At 38.9% G+C, this 27,426-nt stretch overlaps 1 protein-coding gene across 7 annotated transcripts; it reads right to left on the minus strand.

The window, feature by feature from the left end:
• Positions 1-116: 116 nt before the first annotated feature.
• Positions 117-25,654, minus strand: LOC115806449 (microphthalmia-associated transcription factor-like). 7 transcript variants are annotated; one of them, XM_030767149.1, is made up of 9 exons: positions 25,551-25,654; positions 13,705-13,945; positions 4,681-4,911; positions 4,257-4,355; positions 3,323-3,440; positions 1,967-2,023; positions 1,781-1,856; positions 902-1,049; positions 117-536 (listed from the first exon to the last, which is right to left on the minus strand). In XM_030767149.1, exons 1-9 carry the CDS (start codon positions 25,652-25,654, stop codon positions 117-119), a joined length of 1,494 nt encoding a protein of 497 aa, XP_030623009.1. The 7 variants fall into 7 exon arrangements, with proteins under 7 accessions (XP_030623009.1, XP_030623008.1, XP_030623006.1 ...); XM_030767148.1 differs by having other exon boundaries at positions 4,257-4,373; positions 4,630-4,911; XM_030767146.1 differs by having other exon boundaries at positions 4,257-4,373; positions 4,630-4,911; positions 13,705-13,948.
• Between the last annotated feature and the right edge of the window lie 1,772 nt (positions 25,655-27,426).

Raw genomic sequence — 27,426 nt, forward strand, 5'->3', positions numbered from 1 at the left:
AGGGAGGGTGGCAGTACCTCCAGCTGTTAGTCTGATGTACAGACCCAAAGCTCTGTGATAACAGGGGGGTTTACAAAAGTAAAAAGGACTAGAGGAAGTCAGCAGAGGGCGATGTGCTAACAACCCTGTTCATTCTCCTCCATGCTAACACTGCTTTTACGGCTGCTGTCCTTCGACGCTCCCGATGAGACTGAGGGAAGGAGTGGGTCACTGGTTGCTACCGGCAACAGCGTGTCATCCATCAGGATGTCGTCCAGCTTCGAGGTGCTTGCCTTTGTGACGGAGGCACCGTAAGCCCCTGGGTCACCGGCAGATACATGGCCATCGCTATAGGTGATGGTGCCGTCGTTCAGGTCCAGAGTGCTGGAGCGGGTCAGGTCAGGGGCAGAGGAGGACAGATGCTGGTGGGGGTACATGTCCTGGGTACAGTCTCCTAAAACAGGCTCCTGTTTGATGACTCGCCCGGCCAACTCAGAGGAACAGAGAGGAGACGACACCACGGCAAGTCCATGGGCGCGAGCCTGCATCTCCAACTCCTGCATCAGCAAGAGTGACAGAGTTAGTGCTTGCATTGTTTTTCATGTTAGTAATGGTATTACCATTAAGAATAACAAAAACATTAGGGTTCCAGTCCCCATTAGTGTTTTAATGTAGGTATCAGGGTTACCATTGGGATCAGCGTAGGGTAAGACAATGCATTCATCATTGAATTATTTAAATAAACAATTCAACTAAATGCTGCACTATGAAGTCATGGCGTGCAGAATAAAAATGACATAATCCTGAGGACACGTTCCTCTGAAGCAATTAGACAAATCCATTTCAGAGCTTAGATCAAATAGTCCAAATTACACTGATTCATATTTTTCTAAATTCTCTCCTTCAGTATATTTTACTGTACCTGTATCCTTAGCATCAAGTGCCTGTTGGCATGCTCCAGTTTCTTTTGTCTGTTCTCCAGTTCTTTAGCACGTTGTTGTTCCCTCTGTAGCTTCCTGATATAGTCCACAGAGGCCTTCAGAATGGTACCCTTATTCCAACGCATGTCTCTAAAGGCCGAAATGTGCGCACACACACGCACGCACACACACAAAGAGAGAGAGAGAGATAGCGAGAGAGAGAGAGCTTCAGCTAATAGCAGAAGAACAGTCACATTTTAACCACCAGCAGTTGTATATAATTAAAGGCAGCAAGTATGCTCACACACTTGTCGGACACTATAAGAAACACCTACCCTGTAGGTACACCTGGCGGGTGTACAGTTAGAGACTATGGTCTATCTGTTGCCACGCACAGTCTGTGGTACCTATCAACTAGCCCCTCATCAATGGTCAGTCTCTGACCACTCAGGACCACTGCTGGCTGGATAGTTTTGTGTGGCAGATCAGACCACTCTCAACCCAGTGGTGGCATGTATAAAGACCCCAGCAATGCCACTGTGCCTGATATACTCCTATCAGTGTGACACCCAGTGCCATGCCACTGCCACTGCTACTGCTGTGTTGAGAATTCTCTGTCACCCAGATGATATCTAGTCAACAGCAGTCCTGAGGTCAGAAACTGACTGTTGATGAACAGAGTAGAGGGTTGTTGACAGACCGTGCACGGCGATAGATGGGCTACAGTCTGTAATTGTACACCTATATAATGTACCTTTAAGGTAAGTATGCCACAAAAAGTGGCCAGTGCATGTAGTGCAAGGTAGCAGTTTCTAATAAAGTGGCTGGTGAGCATATGCACTGTAGTATTACAGCAAAATACTGATGCTTTTCAGACTTACGGATCATTCGACTTTGGAATCAATGTCCCCAGCTCTTTGATTCGATCATTGATGTTGAATCTCCGTCTTCTCTCAACTGCAACGAAATGCAGGTAGTGGGTAGTTTAGTAATGCTCTATTACAAAGAAATGACATAAATAATGTCAAATGAGTTACCAAATCTAAGAATAAAAAATATATACTCACTCAGGTTGTGGTTGTCCTTTTTCTGTCTCTCTTTGGCTAGAGCTCTGACTTCAGCCTCTGTAATCATACACAGCAAGGTTACCATATGATCATACACCTCCACAAACACATGGGGCGCTAGTGAGTGTGCCAGCTGTATTATTCTTTTACTTCAGCGACCAGACTCAAATGGTGAAGGTGAACACATATAATGGGAGTCACAAGACAAACAAATCAAGCGTACCACTGAATGCTTTGGTATGAATTTCACACTCAAAGAGGATTCAGTAATAGCACCTTCAGAGTGTTTCAGACTAAGGTGATATGCTTTCTCAGTTAATGACTAAGACAAAGACTAAAAATGAAACACCTTCAGCACATAAATACTCCACCACCAGGTATCTCCTCACTCTTGACTTTGATTTCTAATGCAACATATCCACTATATGTACTGTAAACCAACTGATTTTCACCACTGCTACTCGCTCACCCTTCTATTAATAATCATTACGTATATTCTCTGGGATTACAATGAAAATTAAAAAAAAAATTAAAACCAGATGAAATTCTCAATTCACTGTGAAATTTGTCACAGGACAATTACAAACGGGGGTCCTGGTCACATGAGAATACACTCGCCAAGAAAACGATCCCATCTTAATGCAATACAGTATTTCAAAATTTAATATAGCGTTGTAAAATGTTTTCATTCAGATCACCTAGTGTCTTTGTTTACTGATGACAGTCCGCACATTCCTGAAATGAGATCAATGTTTGAACAGCAGGTGATCTAATATGTGAAAGGCTGTTCTTTCTGGAATATAGGAATAAATAATCACACATACCTACTGGAAACCCTTCAGGCCTTTGATAGCTTTCAAACTTGCCACAGGATCCAGACTTGTCCAGCATATGCATCATGGCTGGAGCTGGGGTAACTATTTGGCACATAATAATTTTCAGTGCTTATTATTATCATCATTTGCCCTTTTGAATTACACACAATGCGGGTAATGTTACACAACTTAGGATGTGCTGTGCTGCGAACTGTTCCTAAACTAAAACTCTAGAAAGAGGAAGACCAAACTGCAGGAATATTCAGCCAAAGGGAAACAAAAGGGAAAACAAATCAGTGTGATGTCAAAAGGCCTGGAGGGTGTTTTAAGAGTCTGCTTATCGTTTTATCAGTTATTTTTTTTCAGTTTCAGCCTATATTAGGCTGCACCAAATCAACAAGTTAAATTATCAGTATTGTCAAATTAACAGGAGCCTATGTGTGTATATTTGAGAGATGCATGTATCTGAGTGAGTGCACGAGTGCATGTGTGTATGCGTATGTGAGATTGTGTGTACATGTGTGTGAGAAGCAATACTTACCAGAGTATTCCCTTTTAATGTTGGGCAGGCTGGCAGGGCAGGAGTTGCTGATAGAGATGGCTGGAGGAGCCATGCCTGGGTTCCCATACATGTCCAGGAGGCCAGCAGATACTGGGATCTTGGGAAAAGACAGTTCAGTGAATACACCAGAAAAGCGGCTACTTTACAAATCTGAACAATCTTATTATTATTTTCAAAAACAGAGATGATGCTCTTATAGCATTTTGTTAGAAGTCACAATTAGAACTGTGTGAAGTAATTTATATAAATAACTACTATGAATAACTAATTTCTGACCAATAATTAATTTTCAGAATGTTTTAACCACAAAGGAAACACTCTTTCAAAAATTTGTCCAAAGTGAAGGTAAAAGGCCAGACATAGTCATCCAAAAACACATGCACAAAAAATAGAACAACAGATACATAATTCACAAAACAAAACCTTAAAAAAAAAACAAGTTTTAGCAACTGGCTGCATTATGTAGGGCAGATTGCATACTAAAGGTGGTACACAGTTTGTGACAGACAGAAGCAGACTGAAGCTGTCGCTAGTGATGACAGCTGGCAGTGTCTGATCTCTGGGTTAATTAACAGTATGTCAGCTTTGTCTCCTTCCCTCTAAGTGTTGATAAGAAAGTGAGAGAGAGAGAGAGAGAGAGAGAGAGAAAGAGAAAGAGAAAGAGAAGGAGGGGGGTTGCTAACATTCCACAGAGCTAACTGCTAACTTTGGGAACAATTGTAGGTTTTGATGTGCATTTTCCATATACTGGTGTTAATAAGTCTGATTTTATTCCCTCAGAGTACTTGGAAATAATGCAAATATTGTCAGATGTTTACAGTTTTATATATTTATCCTTATTCTACACACAAACATGCAGGCACATAGCTGTAGTAAAACCAACCCAAAAGTAAAAAAATGACTGAAAGTTTACCGTATTGGCCATCTGAAGTCCCGGATCCAACGACAGCCCCAAAATATCATCACTATAACTGGATTCCAGACTGATTATGTCATCAATGACATCATCCATCTGTAATGCCAAACTCAACTATCAACACAGGGTGCTTGCCACATACCAGAAACCTACAAACCTCCATCTATATTTCTATTAAGAGAATTTAAAAACAGACAGTTAAATTAGTTTAAAGGTATCTGGGGTATTCAGTACAGACTGTGATGCGTAACTTGTGAGTCCCTGTTTCTGTTAATTAGACCCTCATGTTCCAAAAAATTCATCCTACACTTCTGTTTCTGTGATTCCTCAAAAAAACAACAAGAAAAAAACCACATCTCTGTAGTTTGACTGAGTGACCAGGGCGAATGCAGAAACAACAGACTGAAAAGGTTGTCTGTACCTCTTTCTCACAGTTGGAGTTCAGAGTCAGTAAGGCCATAGGGCTGTTAGGGGCACTGTTGCCCGGCCCCGGAGGCATGCCCCCGTGATCAGAGGACTGGTTGGGGCACGGTAAGCTGACGGCCTGTGTCCCGAGCTTGGCCCCCAGGGTCGTGGACAAATATGCCTTCACCTGCTGTCTCTGAGCCTGCTGGATGTGATACTTGGTGGGGTTTTCCAGGTGAGTTTGAACCTGAATTTGGGATGACAGAAGTAGGGAGTAAGAGACAGAGGTTAACTCGTCTGACTGAAATGGATCCGCATAGAGAGGACAGAGAGGTCACTTGTCTTTTCAAAAAGAAAAAAAAGAGAAAAAAAAAAAGTGAAGTGATGGTCCTGTGATGTAAGAAGTACCTGAAGTACCAGTGAAGCCATGAACACAAGTACACATTACAGAGTACAGAGTATACAAGAACAGATTACAACCATGCTGTTCAGATTTTGCTGACACAGACATAAAAACAAATTGTTTTTACAATTGCAATCACCTAAAGTATTGTAAGTGAAGATTATGTTTTTATAGTGGTATTCTCTAGATGTACATGCAAGAGTTACAGATGCAAAAACTAATACTCTTCCAGTATCTTTAAAGCAAGTATCCATTTCTTGGAGTACTTTGCTTTAAACTAAAGTCTCTGACAGTCATTCATACAAGTACACGGAGTTGTGGAAAGCGAGGTCATCTGGCCCTTTAAGTAGTGGAATTTACGCATGAAAACGGCGTATAACACCATATAAGTGAGAATAAGTATTTTACAACCGAATATAATCCTGACACTTGCATGGATAAACGTATATTCCAAATAATAAAAAAAAGCACTCAAAGATTAGTAAACAGAATAAGTTTTAAATCTTTTATATACTCGACTTTTCTCTGACTTATTTGCATAGCTCACCTGATGACGATAGCATTCAATCATTTCCAGCATCTCCAAGAAATAAAATAAAACTTTTCAAAACTGTCAGCTGATTAAATAATCGAACGCGCGAGCTGCTGCTATCCCTTACGACCTCAAACGAAATGAACGTAGCTCCTGGAAGTTAGACAGCTGAGCTTTAAAAGGCGAAAAACCCCTCATTTGTTATGCATGTAGAGCAATTAGCACAAGACACAACGAACCTTTTTTTAAGGCTGTGTTGTTTTAGGTAGAATATGAATTTATGTTTTATGGTGGCTATTGACGTCAGTATTTGTTGAATACAACGGGGCCTTTTCTTCAGTGAGCCCACCCTTCTCCAAAGTGACACTTGCCTCCAGTCAGAAAGCTCTGATCTGCAGTTCCGTCCGATTCAGAGAGAAAAGGACTTGTGTTTTCCTAGGTCAGGAACGAGCGGAACAATTGATTTAACAGCAGCACTGACTGTAAATACAGTGAATGGCAAAAGTACTGCAGTTTTCCCATTAGTGCTATTCTCTTTATTTCATTCATATATTACTCCTCGGAGTGCGAGTAGTGGAAAATGTTTTGTAATCTAAATAAGTAGTGATGGAAAGTGAGTTCATTTGCCGTTCAATTGCAGTTTGCAGGTAGTGGATTTAAGATATAGGATAAGATAGAGGTATGTAGTTTTAGAAAACGTGTAAAAGACAAAAACGCAATAAGCCTCTGTTGTAACTTCAACATTTATTACAAGCGGAAAGTGGAAATCACAGACGTTCATTTACGGCTTCTTGACGAAACCGGTGGGCACGTGCGTCGACAACACGTGTTAATAATAGCTGCAGTGTCCTGGCGCGTTAAACAAAAGCCGTCTCATAAAAGTGGTACAAACAAGTCTTTAATTATGTAGTATATCTTTGACATTATCCAAGTGTTCTATTCCTATCAAAAATGAATTCGTTCAGTATAAAACCCATTTAAGACCTTTTCTTTCACTGGGATCATGAACGTGGTTAAGAGGGCCTCTGTCAAAAACTCTCAGTCACATTGCAAGCATATTTTCTTTGTTTGGGTCAGTGGGTTGAAGTAAATTGGTATTTATTTTAAGAGAGGTTGGAAACTACAAAGGAAAAATATAGAAAACACATCAAACACATAGTCTGAGCTTAACCACTGTACATCGACAGGCCACTATCCACTTTTGCTTGATAGTCATTACCAAACTGTTTCAAATCGTTATCAAGATTTTGAGATGTCATCATTGTTCCTTTTATTAGTTGGTATCGAGTTTAACTGCAGGATGTCAAAAGCCCACCGCTGAGAAATGCTGGCAGCATTGCGATTATTTTTCCTTGCATCAACCCCTTCTGAACTTCTAATTGGAGTTCAGCAAAACAGAGCTCAAATGACACATTACAGTAACATTACAGTAGCCTTCCTAAACAAACCTTATAACGGCAATTGCGGTTATTTTGTGGCTCTCAGATATCAATAAATATAGTCCTGCTATTAATTTCAGAAAAAAAAGCTACACCTTACAAAATTTAAATGTTTCCAAATGGAAGTAGCCTACAGTTTTATTATATATGTCTCTGTTTTTAATAACTCAAATGACCACAGGCTTTTCCAATTATATACACTGATATTAATACAGAAGTCAAAGCGTCAAGGCAGTAGTGGTCAGTTTGTGGGTGTTACACAAAGATAATATTCAGTAAATAAAAACAACATGTTTCCCATGCAACAAATCAACATAATAAACGAAAGTAACATGAAAGGCCTGTAGTGTTAACTCATATCAAACCTAAAGGAATCTATCCTAATAAAATACTTCAGTTTCTTGCAGATATAACTTTCTGAGCAAGAGATAGAGATAGACAACTAAACTATCATTGTCTGCACAGTATAGGAAAGAGCTATTTTGGGCATTCCCTGAGGGGAATAGCTTAAACTGTGTTAACATAGGGTGTTAATGTTTAAAATACAACCAGATAGCTTAGGTCATGAGTTAATTAAACAGCACTGTAAAAATCCACCCTGAGGCAAGAGGGAGCCAACAATTATAAATGACTAGATAGATAGATAGACAGATAGATAGATAGATAGATAGATATCCTTTTTTTTTTTTTTACCAAAAATCCATATATAAATCCATATGTGATTTGTAACTCACTGTAAAGTCAAGATAAAGACTAGGCGCTCATGTGGCATTCTCATTAAAACTCTCATACTGTTAAACTTTGGAGCCAACATTCCATACCTAAACAGGGCACAGTGTACCATCATAGTCCCCATTGTGGATTATACTATAAATTTTAGATGTGAATTCAAGTTTTGTTGTGTTATGTAGTTTATTCTGTTTTTCAATTTTTATTGCAAAAAAAGGCTTAGGGACTAAAGCAGTGAGTTATAAATAACAAAGACTGTGATATGATACAAAGGGAAAAGACTGTTATATGCAGTGCACCAAAGCACAAAACACAGAACACCTAAGCTTCAGAGCTCCACACATCCTTTTGGCACTAGAGAAAAAGTGACCCTAAAAATATAAACGGAGAAGTTCTCATTCTCTGTTTTTTGTCACAGTGACTAATGTGACTTGTCAATTGTTAAATTTAATATGCTAACAAAAGTCACATTGGAAAAGATTTTGAAGTTATTTATGTTACTGGGCCATGGACTCTCAACTTCACATCAAACAAATTAATGGAAATATAAGTTGATGTAGAACACAAAATAGTTCCTTACTGATAAGTAAACAAACAAACAAATACATAAACAATTAACTTTGTAAATTATAAAAAAAACATTTTATATAACATTTTTATACTACACAAGATGAGCCTTTGGGCCTTTTATGGAGCCGTTGCAATCATATCCTGAGACAGGACATGGCATACACATGATCATCTGCACTTTCAGATTCATCTTTCTGACAGAGATTGAACGCTCCTTTTTATCTCCATATGTGCACAACAACTATGTATTTCCTAATGTACGTTGGCTAGTTGTATTTGAATTTTGATTCAGCTGTTAGACAAGGTGTTAGACAAGGACAGTGTCATCACATAATTTGTGTAAATGAGTTTAAGTGAACATCATTTGTTCAAATACCTTTAACTGAAAACTGTAAATAACAAAGTGGCTGAAGCATAAATGACAACACCAGTGCTCTAAAGTAGAGCCAGTCACATGGTAAATGTGGGAAACATCGTTAGAGGTTAGAGGTCAATGATGGGCTTCAGGATACTCTTTGTAGCACATAAACTTTGTGCTAAAGCTGTTAACAAAACAGAGTTCAACAACAAAGCAGGTCTCTGTTTGTTGAACCATGTGCCACTGGCAATAGCGTCCTCAGGCAGAGAGGTTCCTTGTGGTTAAAAGTCAATGACATTTAGGGAGGAATAGCACTCACATTACACTAGCATTTCAGTTTAAGGAATGGAACATGACAAACAAAGATTTGTCCTTTAAAAAAAGAAAAAACTTGTGCAACATGCTTTGGACATTCCACTGTTCCCCTGGTCAGTTATATTATCAGAATGTTCCTTTTTCCCTTTAGATAGAGTGAATGGGAGATATTGTGAAATTTTTAGGGGATTAACACATTCTTATATTTGTAAAATGGGGAATATAAATGCTGAATCAAGCCACAACAAATTAATTTGCCTCTTTCAGGAAAGGGATTAAGATCTTAACATTATCGTTGTACTGGAGGACTTTTTGACCTTTGCACGCTAAAATTCATACATGCTCCTTTCTGCTATGTGCATGCTTTTTAAATGATTGTGATTCGGACATAATATAGACAATAAATCCTTATAAATCCTGTCTCTAGTGTTTGGTCAGTAGAACTCCTCATCTGAGTTGTACATGGTCCTGGTGAGCTAAATGATGAATGTAGTGGTAACATCTGTAGCATTCTCTGCCTGCTTGCATTAATCATTTGCCCATGTGTTTTACCACAGTGTGAAACGCAACCTGAAGAACTAACAGTCTTCAACTACACCATGGGTCAGAGCCAGACTACAGAACTGTGCTTTAATTCTGCAGAATGACTGACTGACTGTCCACAGAGTCTTCGGGAGCAATGACATATTATGCTGTGCTGACAAAAGGACTTGTTAGACTTACTGTAGTGTCTTAAATTAAGTATTCAGAATTTCAGTGTTGTCTAAATTTAGCAGAATACCATATGTTTATAGGAATGGTTCACTTCTTCTGTACTTCTGGGATCGGATGTGGTGCCAATGCACAGAAAAGCACATGCCAACAAATCTACAAGGTAATAATGTCGTCATATGTATTAATTCAGACAATGTATTGGTGGGCAATCATACAGGTGCATCAACTATTTTGAAATATGGACATATCATACCCTTGTAGATTTGAGAATTGGGAATACAAATGTTTAAGTAATGAAGTACGCGGGTCATGTTAACAAAATACTGAATCCCTGCTATTTTGCAATTTGATACAAGATTCACATTTTACATTCCTCATGAACCTATAGGCAGATGCTGTGTGCCTTTCTTAGAATTCCCTTTCCCTGCAGAAATGTTGAATCACTCCAGACATCGAGTGCTTAACCTGGTATGCTGTACAACATTCTTTCTCTCTTATTGTACTTTCTCTAGAAATACCAGTGAATTCTGTGAATCTTTTACTAAAGCTAATCATACTAAGACACTCTTAGGATATGATCTTACATTCATCTCAAAGCTCAGTATGTACGTGATTGTGCGTGCGTGTGGGTGTGTGTGTGTGTGTGTGTGTGTGTTTTAACATTTTCCTTTTCTAAATATGTGATGGAATGAAAGCTGTGGTCCTAATTACGAGCATTCTTCGGTGAATTAGTGTTGGGTGTGCGGTAAGACTGTGCAAGCCTTTGTCTAGCTCTCCAAACTGATCCCATACTTATTTCTCAGATGGTCAGAGGTCACTTGGCTAATTAAGGGACCAATCAGTCTTTAGACAAACTCATCTGAGCTTAATATTTTCACTTTTAAGGTCCAATGACTCTGCCTGGTACCTCTAAGCTAATTTTGTGTAGCTTTGTGAGGAGCAGGCTAATCTAGACACAGACAGCCCAGCTCAAACTGCATCACAGAGCCGGGCAGGAACAGCTCTTGTCTGAGTAAGTCGCACTGAAAAATGCCTTTATCTCCCCCTGGAATAACAGGAATTTCTCTGGCCTGTCATATCTGATTTTTCATAAATGATGTTTCATAAGTCTGGAAGTGCAAAGTGAATTAGACAGGTCAGGGCGGCATTAACATGGCACAGAGGACCGCTGTGGTATGAGATTCTGGATTTGTTGTACTTTTGTGAACTTATGGCCAAAGGATTTGGCAAGCATGGTTGCATTGCAATAGTCCTGCCAGAACACAATGTCTAAAAGGAGGCAAGTGAAACCGACGCAAACACCAAACATCTACACATCCTGGCTATATAAATAACTACCCCTTCCTTTAATGTTCTCAACAGTTAGCAAAATGTTGTCTGCCTACAGTTTAGCCAAGGTCAGCATATGCTGCTATGAGTTGTGTTAAAGAGTTGGGATAATGAATGCACACTGTATGTAGCTGAGCGATCCACACTCCCACTATTTAAAAAAAATTTCATTCAAGGTTTACTTACATTCTGCATTCAGTGTTACGGTGGTGGGAGAGGCAGTTTTTCTTTTTTCAGAGTACAATTTTTGTCTAATGAGAAAAGCACTTGTTGATCCTCAAAATCGCAAAAACAAAATAGAGAAAGTGATTGTAATGGGTGAAAAAATTAGAGGGACATTACTGAGCAGCACTGAATATCTATCTAAACAGAGCACTGTTAGACCAGCTGGAAAACCATAGCAAACTAAACACAGCCTTGATGCTCAGAGCACATTCTCCTGCCATCATGATGCAGGTATCAAATGCCCAGAATGAGGAGAGAGAGACGCATCTCCTAATTTGTTCCGCTGAGCATTCAACCGTTTAGCAACGGGAGCAACGCGAGATTTATACCGACCGCTTTAATTACAGACACTTTAAACACCAACATCAGTATTGTTACAGATAAGACTACAGATAATACTTGTGATCAAATATTCTATACTTATTTTTTCCTGTCATAATATTTACAATTACACACCCAATGTGCTGTGGCGATAGTTCTCAGGTTTGATTCATTCAGCACAGTCTTTCCCATTAAACTGTGTATCTTCTGCCCTTACCCTATTCCTGTTTAAAGGTATGTTCTTTTAATTAAATTAAATTACTCTTTTAAGTAAATTAAATGAAGTCACTCAGTCTTTCTCTGAAATAGTAGGAATAGTGCTAGCTTACAAGAGGTGGAAAAATGACTGAATGAACGATAGAGCTATCTAGAACTGCTTTCTTGTAAATCACGGATCTGAAGTGTGAATAAATCTAAGCTATCAAAGAGGAAAAACAAACGTATGGAAGAAGAGCAGTTCATGTCTATTTGTGGAATGTATTTCTAAAATCAATATGTTCCTCTACTAAATATAACCAATCAGGTTAAAACTTGTATTTGTAGTATACACACAAGAGAAATTAATTACGGTGATGTAAAATAGTATTCCTGTATGTTGAAACCAGGACTAAACTGTGGAAGATCAGACCCTAACGGAGACAAAGTAGGCAGTCATTCATCCTGTGTGCAATATAATACGATAAAGGATTACACAGCGACTGTCCTTACATACAAACATGTTACCTGCGAGTCTAAAAGTTCACCACAATCGGAGAAGCGGCTTTGCGCTGGAAAAATTAGTAACTCTTGTTGCAACACTCCCTTTTCTCAACAGGAAACAACTCATCAGTATCTCAGTAAAACAAAGATTAGTCACTGATGCTCTTGCTATAGCAGAACAATTTCAGATGGCCATAGGAAAAATTCTCCAGATGTGTTTTTAAATGTCATAAAACAGACATTGTTACTGCGATGAATATTGACGCTATAACCATTTAACGCCACAGGGAGAAGAACAATTCAGTAATGGTATAATTACACAATTCTGTTTCCACTTAATAATAATAATAATTATTATTATTATGTGTATATTTACACATGATAAGCCATTCAATGGAAATACTTCAGTTAGAAAATCTAGAAATACTCTGGATGTAGAAATACTACATAATTTAGGTTGATTAAAAAAAAAATAATGCAACTCTTTAAAATAATTTAAATCTTTATAACATACAGTGTGAGTTGAGGACAATGACACATATTCATACACACACACACACACACACACACACACACACACACACACAGACATACACACAGCCATTCACACACATGAACAATACACCTCAACTCATACAGGTGACTGTATAAGTAATGTAAAAATCACCAATTCTAAAGTTAATTCTGCAGAAAAAGAAAACTTGACGCCTTAATGTATGTTAATTCCTCTTCACTTGTTACCTTAAAATCCCTAAAAATGGGGGAAAAAACCCCATGAATATCTTAATAATTTAACAAAACTCCTCTTACCAAATCACTTTAGCTGGATGTAATCTTTGGAGTAAAGTTCATTTTGTAGCAATTATCACAGTCTGTATCCATTAACACAGAAAATGAGCAGCAGTCTATAGCTCTACACACTAACAAGCAATCAATGCTCCAGAGAGATGGGAATGTAGCTGAGCAAATAGGATTAAAGATGGCTAAATCCTACAGGCTGGAAGCACAGCGTGCATTAAAGAGGAATTCTCTCAGGAAAAGATAATCCTTATATGCGTTTAACACACTTCACTCCCTACAACCCCAGCCCTCTTTTTCTCTCTCTCTCTCCCTATCTCTCCTTTTTACACAATATCGTAACAGACCATGCTTGATCACAGACAAAACAAGATTCAAGTTCTAGCTGAAGTGAGCACTCATCAAACAATCAACACAACCAAAAGTCAGAGGTGAACAAAGCCATCTAAAAACCCTCTGGTACCCAACTGCCTTTAAAAAATGTACAATGCTATCATCTTGTTGTTGCAAACGAACAAGACTAAACCTTATTTCCTATGGCTGTCAAATGATGATCAACTAAAGCACATGTGTCAGGTCAACAGGTGTTCCAAAGAGGTATTTCTTACTTTCAAAACTTCCATGGGCACCTGGGCAGGTGCGCACAGGGTTTGCGGGGCACTGACGTTGATGGCAGGGGTCTGGGTGGTGCTGTGTTGGGGGTAGGCAGAGGTTTGGTGGCGTTGCTGCTCTCGACGTTCTTGCTCCTGTAGCTGCTCTCTCATCAGTTGTTGGCGGAGGAGAATACGGGAGGTCAGGGCAGACGGACCCAGCGGGGGTTTGGAGGAACCGTGCTGCTCTGATGGATTCCTGCTCCAAAACCAACCCATCAACAATCCACAGGGCATGGAGAGGGGAGAGGGGAGAGGGAAGAGGGAGAGTGTGGGATGGAGAGGCAGAGGGGATGGGGGAGAGAGGGGAGGAGGGGAAGAAGATACACAAACACTCAGTATGTGTGGTGCTTGGGTAATTTAATTATTTCAAGACTTGGAAATGTAATTAGGTTTGCAATAAGTGAGGCCAACTTTCATAGACAGGTAGGAAATATGCAAAAACAGATGAAGGAACACTTCAAAAACTTCAGTTTGCTTGATGGTATCCATTGTGATTGTCTACAGAGATGAAAAAAATTGTTTAAAGACTAAATATTAATTTTAATTAAATAGATAGCTGGAATAGGATCATGCTTATTGTGTCAACTGTTGCAGCCACCAGTCATGTAAAAATCAGTCAATCAATAAAGGCCTTGATGTGTATGATAGTTTTAAAACTGAAAATAGATGATAACCTGATAATGGGTTGTTAGGAGAAATAAATTACAGGCACGAACACATTACAGATAATCAATATGGAGCAGCTTTAAAGAGAGAATGAACAGTAAAATATAGAAGGGCAACTTCACAACTTTATAACATGCCGGTCTTTACTGTACTCTGCTTAAGATGATGTGTGTTGAAGGGATTTCACAAACGAAAAAGTTTGATTTCATACCCTTACAGAGTATCTGCGTTGGTTTTCATATTGGAAATCTCCTTACATTGGAGCAAATGTCTCCTTTTCACGAATGGACAGATCTTGCTAACGCTAGAACAGTGAAATGAGGAACTTTCACAATAATGTCTAAATACACACTTTCAGTTCTCTGTGGAGTGTATACACACACACAAACACACACACGCGCGCACACGCGCGCACACACGCGCACGCACACACACACACACACATACACACACACACACACACACAAAAAACTCAGCAGCGTCTCTCCTCATCCAAAAACACAGAAGATCTGTGATGCTGGGGCTGTCGAAATGAGAGGTTCCCTGGGTGAATGATCCGTTTGATGAAACCAGCACCGAATGTCTAGTCAATCCAGCTGTGCAATAATCGCACTAATTAGCCAGTCAAGTCAAACACAGCCCTGGTCTGCAGCCAGTCATTTATCATTGAGCTTTACCCAGCCTATAATCCCTGCCTTGTAGCATATAATCTTATTGTTCACTCCTAAGTGAAATAATTTTAATTCAGTGGGGCCTCTCATCTTGCAGCAAAAAAGAACTTTTACACTAGGTTACAAAAAATGACATTCCATGAACAGTTATTAATGAGCATAACTGTTCAAAAGAAAAAAAGGCAAACAAGCTAAAACGTGATCAAAGAGAAAAATGAAAAAAAAAAAGGGAAAGCGAATGAACTCTGGAACATTTAAGCAAGTCTTCTAGTCTCAGTCACCAAGAAAGAGTACATTGACCTCTTCCTCATTTTAATAACTGATTGCAGCTAGGAAACTATAGACTGGAACAACTGAATCATCTTCTAAGATAAAACTGGAAGAAAGATCTGAAGACTGACTCACAGTTACACAAGGAGGCAGAGCTGACAGCAGAACAAACCTTAGACATAGACAACGACATACAAAATGAACTCATAACTAATCAGTTATCAAAGGAACATCATGAACAAATTTTAGGAAATGATAACCTTTTATTTTTCAGGAAAATCTAGATCCTAGGAAAGGATTGTGAACCCTCCATTTAACACCATTAACAAATGTTCAGAATGAACCTATTGTTGAAAGCTGAATAAATTCTTGAATGCATATGTTTTTGAGACTAATTACTCTGTAGGATAAGGACACATAATAATTAATTGTATATTTAAATCCTATCGCAGTGGTGTGTGCGCCAGCTGTTGGTGCCCAGTGGTACAACGCAGTGAGATATGGTGATATTGACAGTTTAGTAACAGGCTTCTCACATTATGCCTGCACCATATAACATTTGTTTTCAAATCAAACCTACACTAATACAGATTCCAAAAATATTACTGTGGGATATTTGCCCTGTGTTGTCCCTCTGTGAGAGCACAATGCTGGTATCTTGACAAAGAAAAAGACCTTGTATGCGTGTGCCAGACTTGGTGTAATTTTCCACTTTTCTGTGTGTGCATTATGTGTACAGCAGTTGTGATTCTCTGAATGTCTCTCTCTCTCTGTGTGTGTGTATAAGAAAATACAATGGGTGCATAGTCTGGCATGGCCTCACCCCTGAACGAGACACCACCCAGCCAATCAGAGCACAGCTGAGAGAGCCATGTCATAAGAAGGCCACCCACCTCCTTTTACCTCACAGAAATTCAAAGTGCCCTTAGTGGAGGATCATGGGAACTACACACGGTGGAAAGCAGAAATACATTTACAAACTTGAAAACAGAAAATCTTTCAAACTAAATATTTCTGTTAATTATACTTGAGGTAATCTGAGAAAAATGATGAAGAGTAAGAAGCATGTTGTGAGAACGCATTTCAGGGGGAAGTCTAAATTACAAATCTGGTACAGAAGTTACATGCATTATGCATTAAGAACTGATTAGGCAGTCAACGGTGCTGTGGTATTTTCCAAGGACAGATATGGGGATATTTATAGACATAACTGTTTTTTATTTATAGTACACACACACACACATTCTCTCCCTTTCTTTCTGTGACCCTCGGCACACTTGTAGTCTCCAAACCGCTCTCCTGAGGCTGCACTGACTGCCCTTGGACAACTTTAAAAGTCACTCTGTGTGTATTTGCGTGTGTTTGTGTGTGTGTCTATGTGTGTGAGAGAGAAAGTATATGTGTGTTTATAGTGGGAGGTTCCAGTGCCAGTACTAACACCTGGTGTCTAATCCCCACACACGCAAAAGCAACCCACATATACACAATTACATGACTTTGAGGAATATAATAACCTATCCACTGTGGCCCTGGATAACAATGTCTGAACCAATAAATTCTATCACATGAGAACGATCATATTATTTAAGGGTGCTTGATCTGTCACCCTCTTCTCTTTGTGTATATGTATGGGAGAAAATGCTCTTGTTTCAGCTTCCCCTCAAACTCACATCTCAGCTCAGTCTTCACCTGAGAGTTAGCATCAGTCTGTGTGTGTCACTGTGTGTGGTATTTGACAGTGTCTCTCAGCAGGAGAGATTCGTAATTTTAATTACGCATTAGTCCTGACCACAGCAGCTGCCAATGTATCAGCATGCAGCTTAGCAAACATAGCACTGCACTGACTTAGGAAATAATAGCACATTTTACACATGCAATCAAACAGGAAGCTATTATTCATCACGGAGGTAATGTTAAGAGATGAGCTGTCACATGAGCCTGGAAACCTCAGAGTTGTGGCTTTAACACCTGAGAATGTTCATGTCCTCCCCATGAGGGTTTGAGAAACAACCCAGCACTACAGAGGTGTGTGACCTATGACATGGGAAAAAAAATCATGTGTGTCTTTGGATAAGACCGCCCACTAAACGCCCTGTGACTAATCAGTGAAGTAGGCTACTCCGATGTTAGCCTTCACTCTGAACTACTGTAGTGTACCACCAAAACAGAACTGGAGTTGGAGTCTTAACAACATAACAGGGAGCTTAATCTTTTTAACTTATGGGGCCAATATTTACCTTACCTCTTCATTTCACGGTACCCCAGTTTTTCAGCCAAGCACTTGGATTTTTAGTTTTCAAATGTTAAATGGGTAACCGAACAAGACTCATTTCTTGTCAGTGTGGGGCTTTCTGAGTGATTTAATACTTGGTACTATTCTCATTCTTTCTCACAGAAAGCTTGAGTCAGTCTTTAAAAAAGGGGAAAACATATAAAGCTACTGTCCTCAGTCAGTGTATGAAAATCATACACTGATACACTTACTGGACTTGTAAACAAAACAGCAAAAACAAACTTCAAAGTACTGAAATACTGAGGTAATACATTACAAAAATCATGTTGAAAAATCATGTTCAGAATGGGCCTACAAATAAAGCTGGATGATTTTTTGCTTTAAGAGTGAATCTTGCTCTGTTCTGCAATAGTATATAAGGTGCTGGTTTACACCTCAGATTTTTACACTATGAAAAACTGGATCAAGGGTTAGCAATGATTATCCAGTGAAGCACTGTAGACAGGCCTCAGCTCCAAAATTACTCAGTCACACCACATTCACTTAGGTAAGACTCTAATGTGTGTGTGTGAATGGCTGCAAGGTGTGTTTATCCCTATTTTGGGGCTATTTTCTATATGGGCCAGATACCTTGCCCTGATTTAGTTTTCCTTCAAATGTGAACCAAGTAGAAAATGAACAGGCAATCACTCCTTCAGTTAATAAAAAAAGACAAATAAGTGTACACTGTATGTTGTAAACAGACAGATACAGTGGTTCTTTGTTATAATATTCACAGAGAGGGTTGGGAGAACTCGTTCTCTCAATTTGAACTTGTCGTCTCCCATTTCTATAATTAGGTTTTATGCATTCTCTCCTCACTTGTTTACTGTGGTGGGCCTCCCCATGTCTCACTGCAGACTATGGATGAATAACACACACACAAACATACACACACACAAAAACTGAAGAAACACTTTCATGACAGTCAAAAATGACAACTCAATCATACGATTTGGGGCTGTTTAAGTGGGCATAACAAAATTAGAATGTGGTCAGTCGACGCTATAATGAAAAAAAGTTATGTAACATTAAAACTATGTCAGCTCAGAAACAGAACCTGAACTGAAAGCAACACTTAAAGGATCCAAGCTTAAAATAGCCTCTCAGGGGCCCTGAGGTTTCTAGGTTCATAGGTGGTTGCAGGGGTCACAGACTTGCTCAGTGGTTGAGACCTATAGATGAAACAGACTGATATGTTCTAGTTTGAAATTTATGTAAATTCGTCCATAGACAGAATGTAAGCAGGTGAAAAAATGGTATCTGCATGAACAGAAACCTCTGTGAAGGTGGAATATTAGGTATTCAGATAAGTCTGAAACTCGTTCAATGCTGCCCATGGGTGGCACTAGAGAGGGGGTAAAAGGACTATGTGCATGGTCTGAGACCAGTTAGTAACATTAAGAAACTTAAAAGATTGATGAAAATCAATCAGTGCACTCAACAAACACAGCTCACTTCCCTCTTTTGCTCACACTGATCATATTTGTTTTCTGTTAACAGTCACCTGGTTTGACGTAGACCATTCCCTCCAGGATTAACAATTAACGCAAATTCAACCAATCACCGTGAACTCTGCGCACCCTTGCAATTTTGTCCAAACGTCACAACTTTTCTTCAAATTTGACCAATCATCGTAGTTTTTTCGCGAATTTCACCAACCACAGCAAAACGCTGAGCCATACATCAAACTCACAAACTCATTTTGAAGTCACTTTTGGCACGCGCCGCCGTGCGCAAGGGTGGCAACAGCGAGTATAAACTAGGCTTAATCTGAATCTTTCAGTATGCTAATGGAAGCCGAAGAGAAAGTTGGTCCTTTCTAAAGACCCCCAGAATTCTACCCATTTCTTAATGAAGTAGCCGCCAACGAAAATGCTGGGTTTTTCACACACTGCAGGAGTACATTTTCGATCGCGCACGGTAGAAATGCCGACATAAAAGACGGCCAAACATAAGCGGTGGCTAAGCGGGAAGCAGCACTGTTGCGACCTACTTCAGCAGGGCAACTACAGTGACAGATTCAATTGTAATTCAAAAGAAAAGAATGGCAACTATTTGTGCAATTTTCACTTGCTCCCGCAGTTTCATTGCAAAAAGCCGCTTAAGGGCATCGCAACATGCATCACTTTTTTTTTTTTTAGAAATGCTGCCACGAAATCAGGCATTTTAGGCCGTGACAATCCCAAAAAAGGCCCGCGAAATCATGGGGGCTGGTAGACAGCTCAATTTTACTGTAATTCTGATAACGTTGCTTTTAACATTGCGTTTAATCAGAGAGCATTAAACTGAGCAGTTAGTATAAAAAAGGTTATAATAGACAGACATATCCGTCCAGACTATTGAACACTGATAAAAGTTTAAGCCAAAGGTCAACCATGTCTATTTTATATTCAAGAGTCCATGTCTATTTTGCTCCTCTGGACTTCAATAAAAAAGAAAAGAGATCGCCCGTGAATCTGTTCACCGAAGTGCTTTTCTTCTTTTGAAACTTTAATTTTGCAAGCTTGTTAAATCATGAGCCAATGAACCGTTGCTACCAGTGTGTGGACTGGACAGCTCGTTCAGAAAACGACTTTTGTTATTAATTTCCATGAAAACACTGCCAGGATGTGGTTTTACTACCAGGGAGTAAAGTTCTGTTTTATCAATTGAAGCAATAAGCAGATATAGATGTGCATTATGGAATCATCATCATCATCATTAGGGACACCTATCTCTAATTAGTTCCTAATTATCCCTTATGTATTCCTAATTTAAAAATCAAACATACACACACATGGAGACACTGAGACACACACACTTAAACACACAAACATATTACACCACTATAATTCTTAAAGCACACATTATCAAGACTAATAAAACATTGTTTTCTCTAATTCTTGATTTAGTTCCAATTAAAAAGAGATAAACTACAAACACATTTAAACTGAAGATGAGACTTCAATCCAATCCAATAAAACTGAAAGTTTGAAAGCTGAACTCTTAAGAAACGTGATTTCAAGCAATTTTGGGTAGGAAATAGACATTTTTAGCATACAAAACTCAAAAAAGACCTACCTTTCTGTATTGGTCATTTGAAGCTTTGTCAGAAACTTTTCAAAATGATGTGTTAAAAACTGTAGGCGGACTCTTTGCTCTCTGCACCATTTACTGGTGACATGAGTCAATTTCTCCCTCTATATCTTTTACAAAATTATTTAATCATCTTTGCCTTGTCATCACTACATGAGGGAGAAATGCGTAGCCCATGTTGTCACTGAGTGAGGAAGAGCTAGAGAAGAATTTAAGTGGAGAGTAACACCCTGATTGCATGAATTGATTTATTGAGATTGTTGGAATTAATATTTGGATTGTTTAATGTATTTGGCAAGAGCAGACTGGAAGCTGTCTGTTAGAAATGACCCCTGGAAATCATTCCTCATTTTTGCACGACAAAAATAATTTCAAATATCCAAAATAGTCGTCACAGTCAAAACAATACCTAAAGAAATGTGTGAAATACCAGAGTTACACTGCAGTAGTTACAGTGTGTGACTGAGAAATCAAAATACTAACAATCCTCCAATCATCACCTTCAAGATGAGCTGATTAAAAGAGAGGGTTATTTTAAGTTTCAGGTAAATACTTCTCAAAGGAGCTTTATGTATTGATGTCAAATGTTGTTCCCTTTCTTGGCAAAACTGTGGTTGACCTTTAAGTAGTTTTTATTATTCTCATAAAATCATCACTTGAGATTCAGGGATGAATAAGCTTTTTTAAAAAGCTTATGGATCAGACCATGCCTGAAGCTATCTTTTTTCTATCATGTGAGCAAAACACACATATCTGTCCCTGCAGCACTAAAGAACTGTAGAGCATCCTAAAAGACTTATTCCTAAGGGAAGTTAACACTGATTTCATAACAGTTCTTGTGTCACAGTATCACTTGTAAGATCTCAACACTGCTTCCGCAGTCACCAATCTCTTTTGGCAGTTGCTGACTAAACCTCCTGGCTCTGGGTGGTAATATCCAAAGTAAATGTATATAACTTGCATAAAAATCAATTTAAGATTGCAGTAAGCAACCTCTGCATTGACAGCCAAAGATTCCAAAGTGAGGTTACCATTCAGTGGGTTCCATTCCAAGGTTCTACAAAAACTGCTTAATAATAATAATAATAATAATAATAATAATAATAATAATACAAGTTTCTTTAGAGCCCAGTGTTTAGAGCCCAGTCTCAAACGGCTTTACATGTCCATAACAAAGTCAGATCAAAATTATATTATCCATAAGATAGAGCAAATCTTTAAATCTCTAAGTCTTTAGTTTGGTTTCAAAGTTATGAAGAGAGTTTGCGTCCCTAATTTGATCATCCTTGTCATTACGTTCTCCTTGATTCTAGTGCATGGGCTTGCCACCTGTCCTTTGTGACAAAAAGGTCCAGCTCTATTTTCTCTTTAAAGAACAGTAGGACTCCTAACAGTAACCTATCAGCACTTACACAACACAACTAAAGGCAAATTTCTGCCTAAAGTGGATATATTGTTATATTGTAATGTAGTACTGCTAGTGTGCCAGTTATGAAGGACACCTAATATGAACTGGAACGCAGCCTCTTCAGTGAGGGTGTAAAAGGTCAAAAATGTTTCTTCTGGGGTTATGATCCACTACAGTGTGCTAACAGGGCCATGAGGGTGTGTGTTTGGCTAGATATTTCCAATATTTTGTGCAGCCGCCACTGAAAAAAAAAAAAGGGAAGCGTGTAATATGACTCAAGCGTTGCGCTGATGGTAACCTAAAAATACTCCTCCTGCTCCACATGTTTGCGCAAAACATCCGACCACATTGGCCTCTTAATCAGCAGTGAAGACATTAATGATTGGGCCACCAAAGGGAGTCTTTATCTATTCCTGTATAACAACTGTAAACTCCATGTACTGACTTCTTCTCAAAACAGAAGAAAACATGTTATTTCATAGCATTGTTAAGCAGTGACTTGTCTCTTATCATAAAATTTGCTCATCCAGGATAACAGTCATTGGTACATAAATATAGGAGTGGCTTCTTAGACTTAAAGCACTGTGTCCAGTTATTGGGCTTATGATGCAGCAGTGTGCTTGCACTACAGATAAGTGGTGATTCACGGCATAACCTGCCTCTGTCAATCAAAATGCTGTTCCTGCCACCCTAGGTCAGTGGCAGGAACACCCTGGTCTTTTTGGCATCCACTGGGGAGTCTCTCTAGGGAAAAGAGATCCACCGCTCCAGATGATGCATATCCAAATCAACTATAAATCATAAGAGACCAACACAGGCATTAGCACATGAACGAATCTACATACAAAACAAAACAACAACAAAACATGAGATGCTTCCTTTTTGGAGTTAATGTAAAATCTATATGTAGATTGTCAACTCCAAAGATAACCCATATATATATAGATAGATAGATAGATAGATAGATAGATAGATAGATAGATAGATAGATAGATAGATAGATAGATAGATAGATAGATAGATAGATGGATAGATATACACTGTAAAACATCCTTGATTTAAAATTACACCGAAGCAACAGCAGTAGGCCTAATGTATCTGAATCTTGTGCCCAGACGTCAAATTATCTCTTATGGTGACCTAAGTTCAGATTCCATTTTGTTCATTTTTCTGATGAAACTGCCTGGTAAGCAATACATCTACAGTATGACAAATACGAGTGTTAAAAAACAAAGAGAGAACTGGTGTTCAGGCCATAGGAGCTTCACTTACATCTTGAGTGGCTAGGCATTAACTAGGCATTTCCACAAGTTCATAGTTTGCAAGTCCTGCCCAACTCACAAGGCAGCTATGTGCAAAAAGAAACTGACAGCAATGTCAAAATGGACTGATATTAAGTGGTTTGATTAGACGTTAAACAAGAATATTAGACTTCAGTGAACAAACAGGACAATGACGATCATTCAAGAGAATACCAGTGACTAGAGAATTTATTCAGAATGTGACATAACACATAAAGAGCATGAACTCTCACTCACTGAACCCAAAAGCCTCACACGCCCCATGAGTCATGATTGCTTGGGAATATTAAAATTTACAATTAGCCTAAAAAACAGTTACTAATAAAGGAGGGAAAATTAGCTACAGAGGTCTTTGGCTTTTGCTCACCCTCTCTTGTTGTTGGTAATGGATGACACAGAGTAGTCTACCTTTTCAGGCACACAGAATCTGTCTAGAAAATTCTTCTGAACAAACACAAGATCTCTGTACAGCCATAACAACAGAAACATTCAGAACTGCCAAAACTTAATTTATCATTCCAGATATCCCAGCAACAGATACAAACAACCACAATCTCACCCAGTACTCTCGGAGGTATACCTTCCATTTCTAAATTTATAGTGTTAATTTACACCCCATAGAACAGAGGCTTCACACTCTGTCTCCTGACTAAATTAAGCTCTCTCAGGCTGTCTAGGGGGCTGCATGTCTAGTTCTGCCAAGAGTATAGTGAATTATAGCTCAAAATATTATTAAGCAGAATTTAGTACTACTGGAGACACACAGAACTGAATGTGACATTATGATCAACACCTGGAATTAATTTAAAAATAGTGCAACCCCAAAAACAGCCCTGATGTAACCTCTCCAATTAATGATCGCTTGAGATCTTTGAGAGCTACAGCTTCACCAGTCTTTCTCTTTTACTGTGGCATTCAGGTTCCAAAAAGACGTGAGGGAATGGTTTGAAACATGATGAGGGCACCAAAATACAATTCAGTCCTTTTTAAAATCAGCGGCAATGTAATGACATTTTGTTAATGAAGAAATTCGTTTAGAACAGTGAATTAAGTTACAAGCCGAAACTGTAACGGGAAAAAAACTGCACAGAGAAGATCAAGACAGCAACGTCGTGACGTCATCAAAGTCATTTATCTGAACGCTGAAACCTTTTCCCTTTTCTGCAAAATCCTACGTTTACTGCATATCAGAGGTTTATCAGTCACACAAACAGACATGTAAACTACACAACTATATACCAACAACAACTCTTGATTTTGTTCTGAATCTGGCTGGGCTATCTCAACCTCTTCCAGTATTTGAGTTTCTTACTTTCCGTCATTTCGCTCTAAAATCACAAATGTACGAAAACCATATACCTGAGTTATATCTTAAGAGCAGCCTACAGAAAAGAGATACTTGAACTCATAAACCGGGCATGTTCTTTGTATTCCTCTTGTTTATTCATTAGTTTGTAACCTGTTCATCAATGTCAGCTATGAGATCGTTCCAAGCACATCCTCTTAATCAGCTCCGCGCATGAGATGAGAAAACTGAAAACTCAAAAAATTATCACTTGTCATGAACTAGTTCAGTCAGTCACCCAACTTTAGAATAGTGCTGGTCTGTCATAAGCTATGCGAAGCAGGGACAGGTAGCCTACGACAATAAAAAAAAAAGCTCGGATGTCCCATGTGTCTCAACTTTGGCAATAAACAATTTCGTTAATAACACCGGTGGCACATGAAGTTGGAGCTGTGGACAGAAACTGACTGCAGCTATGTACTTTTAAAGGCAATAGGAACGTTACTAACTCAAGCAAATATTTGAGGATGTTGACAAGAAAACTACCCTCCAGGCGTTACGTAACGACAATTACCAACGAGAAGAGCCATAAACCATAGCAAGACCGCCAATGCGTCCCTTGAAAGCTGCAGACGCCGTGCGATAGGATGATATCCGTATGGAAACGTGTCAACAAATGGAACTAAATATAAAACTCCAGAGCTTATGTTATGTTTAAAGAACCACTTATTAAACCTTTTTTAAACTATGACATCTGAAAATGCTAAATGAGCAAGTGAACTTTTTCGACGCAACTGTCAAACACAATGATAAGAAGTGAATTTAACACACTCGCTCTCCAGTCACTGACCTGTTTTTCAAGGGCTGACTCTTTAACTCGTAATACGTTTTCGGTTCTTCGTGAAATTCTTCGCCAACTTCAAAGTCCGGTACTATCCCCGATTCGGACTGCATACTTAGAACTGTCAAATCAAGTTAATTCCAAATTGAAAAGAATAAGATAATTCAAATCACCACTTTCAGACACACGTAGTGCCAGCCGCTGTGATGACAACTCTCTGGACCTCCCTGCGCTCCAGTGTCGGTAAGAATCTGTAGTCCTCTTAAGGGACAGATTGTGAACTCGTGGACGGGTGAGAAAATGGCTAAAAACTACAAAAACCATGATGCACACAAAGCTGGTGGTTCGATGTGACAGTGTCAGCATCTTTTTACTGGCTGTCAGAGCGAGGGGGAATTTACCATTATCGAACATTTTATCTTGGCTCTGTTTGGTTATTAAGGTGAAACCAAATTGCTTTTATCTGAAATTACTTTTATCTTTATTTGTACAGGCCAAAGAGGTAAAAACAAAAAACAAAACAAAACAAAGTTACCAGAATAGTAGCGACACCAACTTTATCTTTTCTCCATGAGATGCAACGCTTTGTAATTAAGGAGAATTCTAAAGGGACATATTGGATTTTTATAAAAATTCTTAGATGACTTTCCCCTTTGAGACGATGATGATAATCTGTCCCCGTTTGTCCTCAATTCTATTTTGTGCAGTGCACATATTCGCCACTAGAGCGCATTAGAAATCAAAGAATGGCCAAGTAACTGACGCACTAGTTGAGGTCCTGTTGTAAGTCAGATCAAATATTTGCATTTATTTCCAGCTCAACTGGTTTGCCATTTGTTCTTTAGCTCTTCTTTACTTTTCCCTCCTTTAATTTTCTTTCAGAGAGAAATGTTTGTAATTGAGTGTCTTAGCTACCCTCTCAACACACACACACACACATACACACACAGTATAAGAACAATTAACTGGAGTGAAGAGGTAGCCTCTCCAAGCAGGTGGCTGAGAAGGTAATGAATTCAGCTGCTCATTTATAAAATAACTGCATACAATTTACTGTTGAGATAGGAATAATGGTTTTGGGTATATCTGGAAGTTATTTCTCGATGTTACTGTCATTGCTCATCATCAAGTGTGTTTTGAGACAACAATAACCGTGGAGACATTTTTACAGCTAACCTCAAGCTGCCCTGACAGACTACTGCTAACTATCACACTAGCATCTCAGTCTTGATGGTAAAATGAATACTCGCACACAACCAAGCTGCTATCCAAAGAGTTGATAAGCATCTCCATATTTTTCCTGTAGTGATTTGAATATCGAGAGGATACACTGAACAAGTTGCAGGCAATGAAGAAATGTCGCAGATCTGGCAGCATGCAAAACAGTAGGCACACCCATAAGTACTCTTGTATTTGCTTGTTTGTTTTTGTTTTGCGAGGTCTGACTGATGAGTGATATGTTCTACATCTATCTGTCCTAAGGGTAGATTTTCTCTCAAATTAACCATAATACCATGAAGCACAAATTACCCATCCACAAGTTACATTGGAAACAAACAAACAAACAAACATTTTTGGCTATTTTTCTCTACCACTGAGGTGATGCCTGAACCCTGAGATAACAGATGGCTTTGGGTGAGAGCGATGAAAGAGTTCATTCAAGACAGGTATCACAGACTGAAGAGCTAGGGAGAAAGGAGAGATCCTCGTTACCAAAGGCAACAACTTTCATAGTCCAACAGTCTGAGGAAGACTATGAGTATGTCTGTCCATCTCAGCATCTGAACCACAGCTATTATCTCTCTTTATTGGAAGTTAAGATGATTTTTAAAAGGACAGGTCTGTCTTGAATTCACACAGTTATAACTGATAATTGATTCTTATA

Source organism: Chanos chanos, chromosome 3 (assembly GCF_902362185.1).
Source record: "Chanos chanos chromosome 3, fChaCha1.1, whole genome shotgun sequence".
NCBI lineage: Eukaryota > Metazoa > Chordata > Actinopteri > Gonorynchiformes > Chanidae > Chanos > Chanos chanos.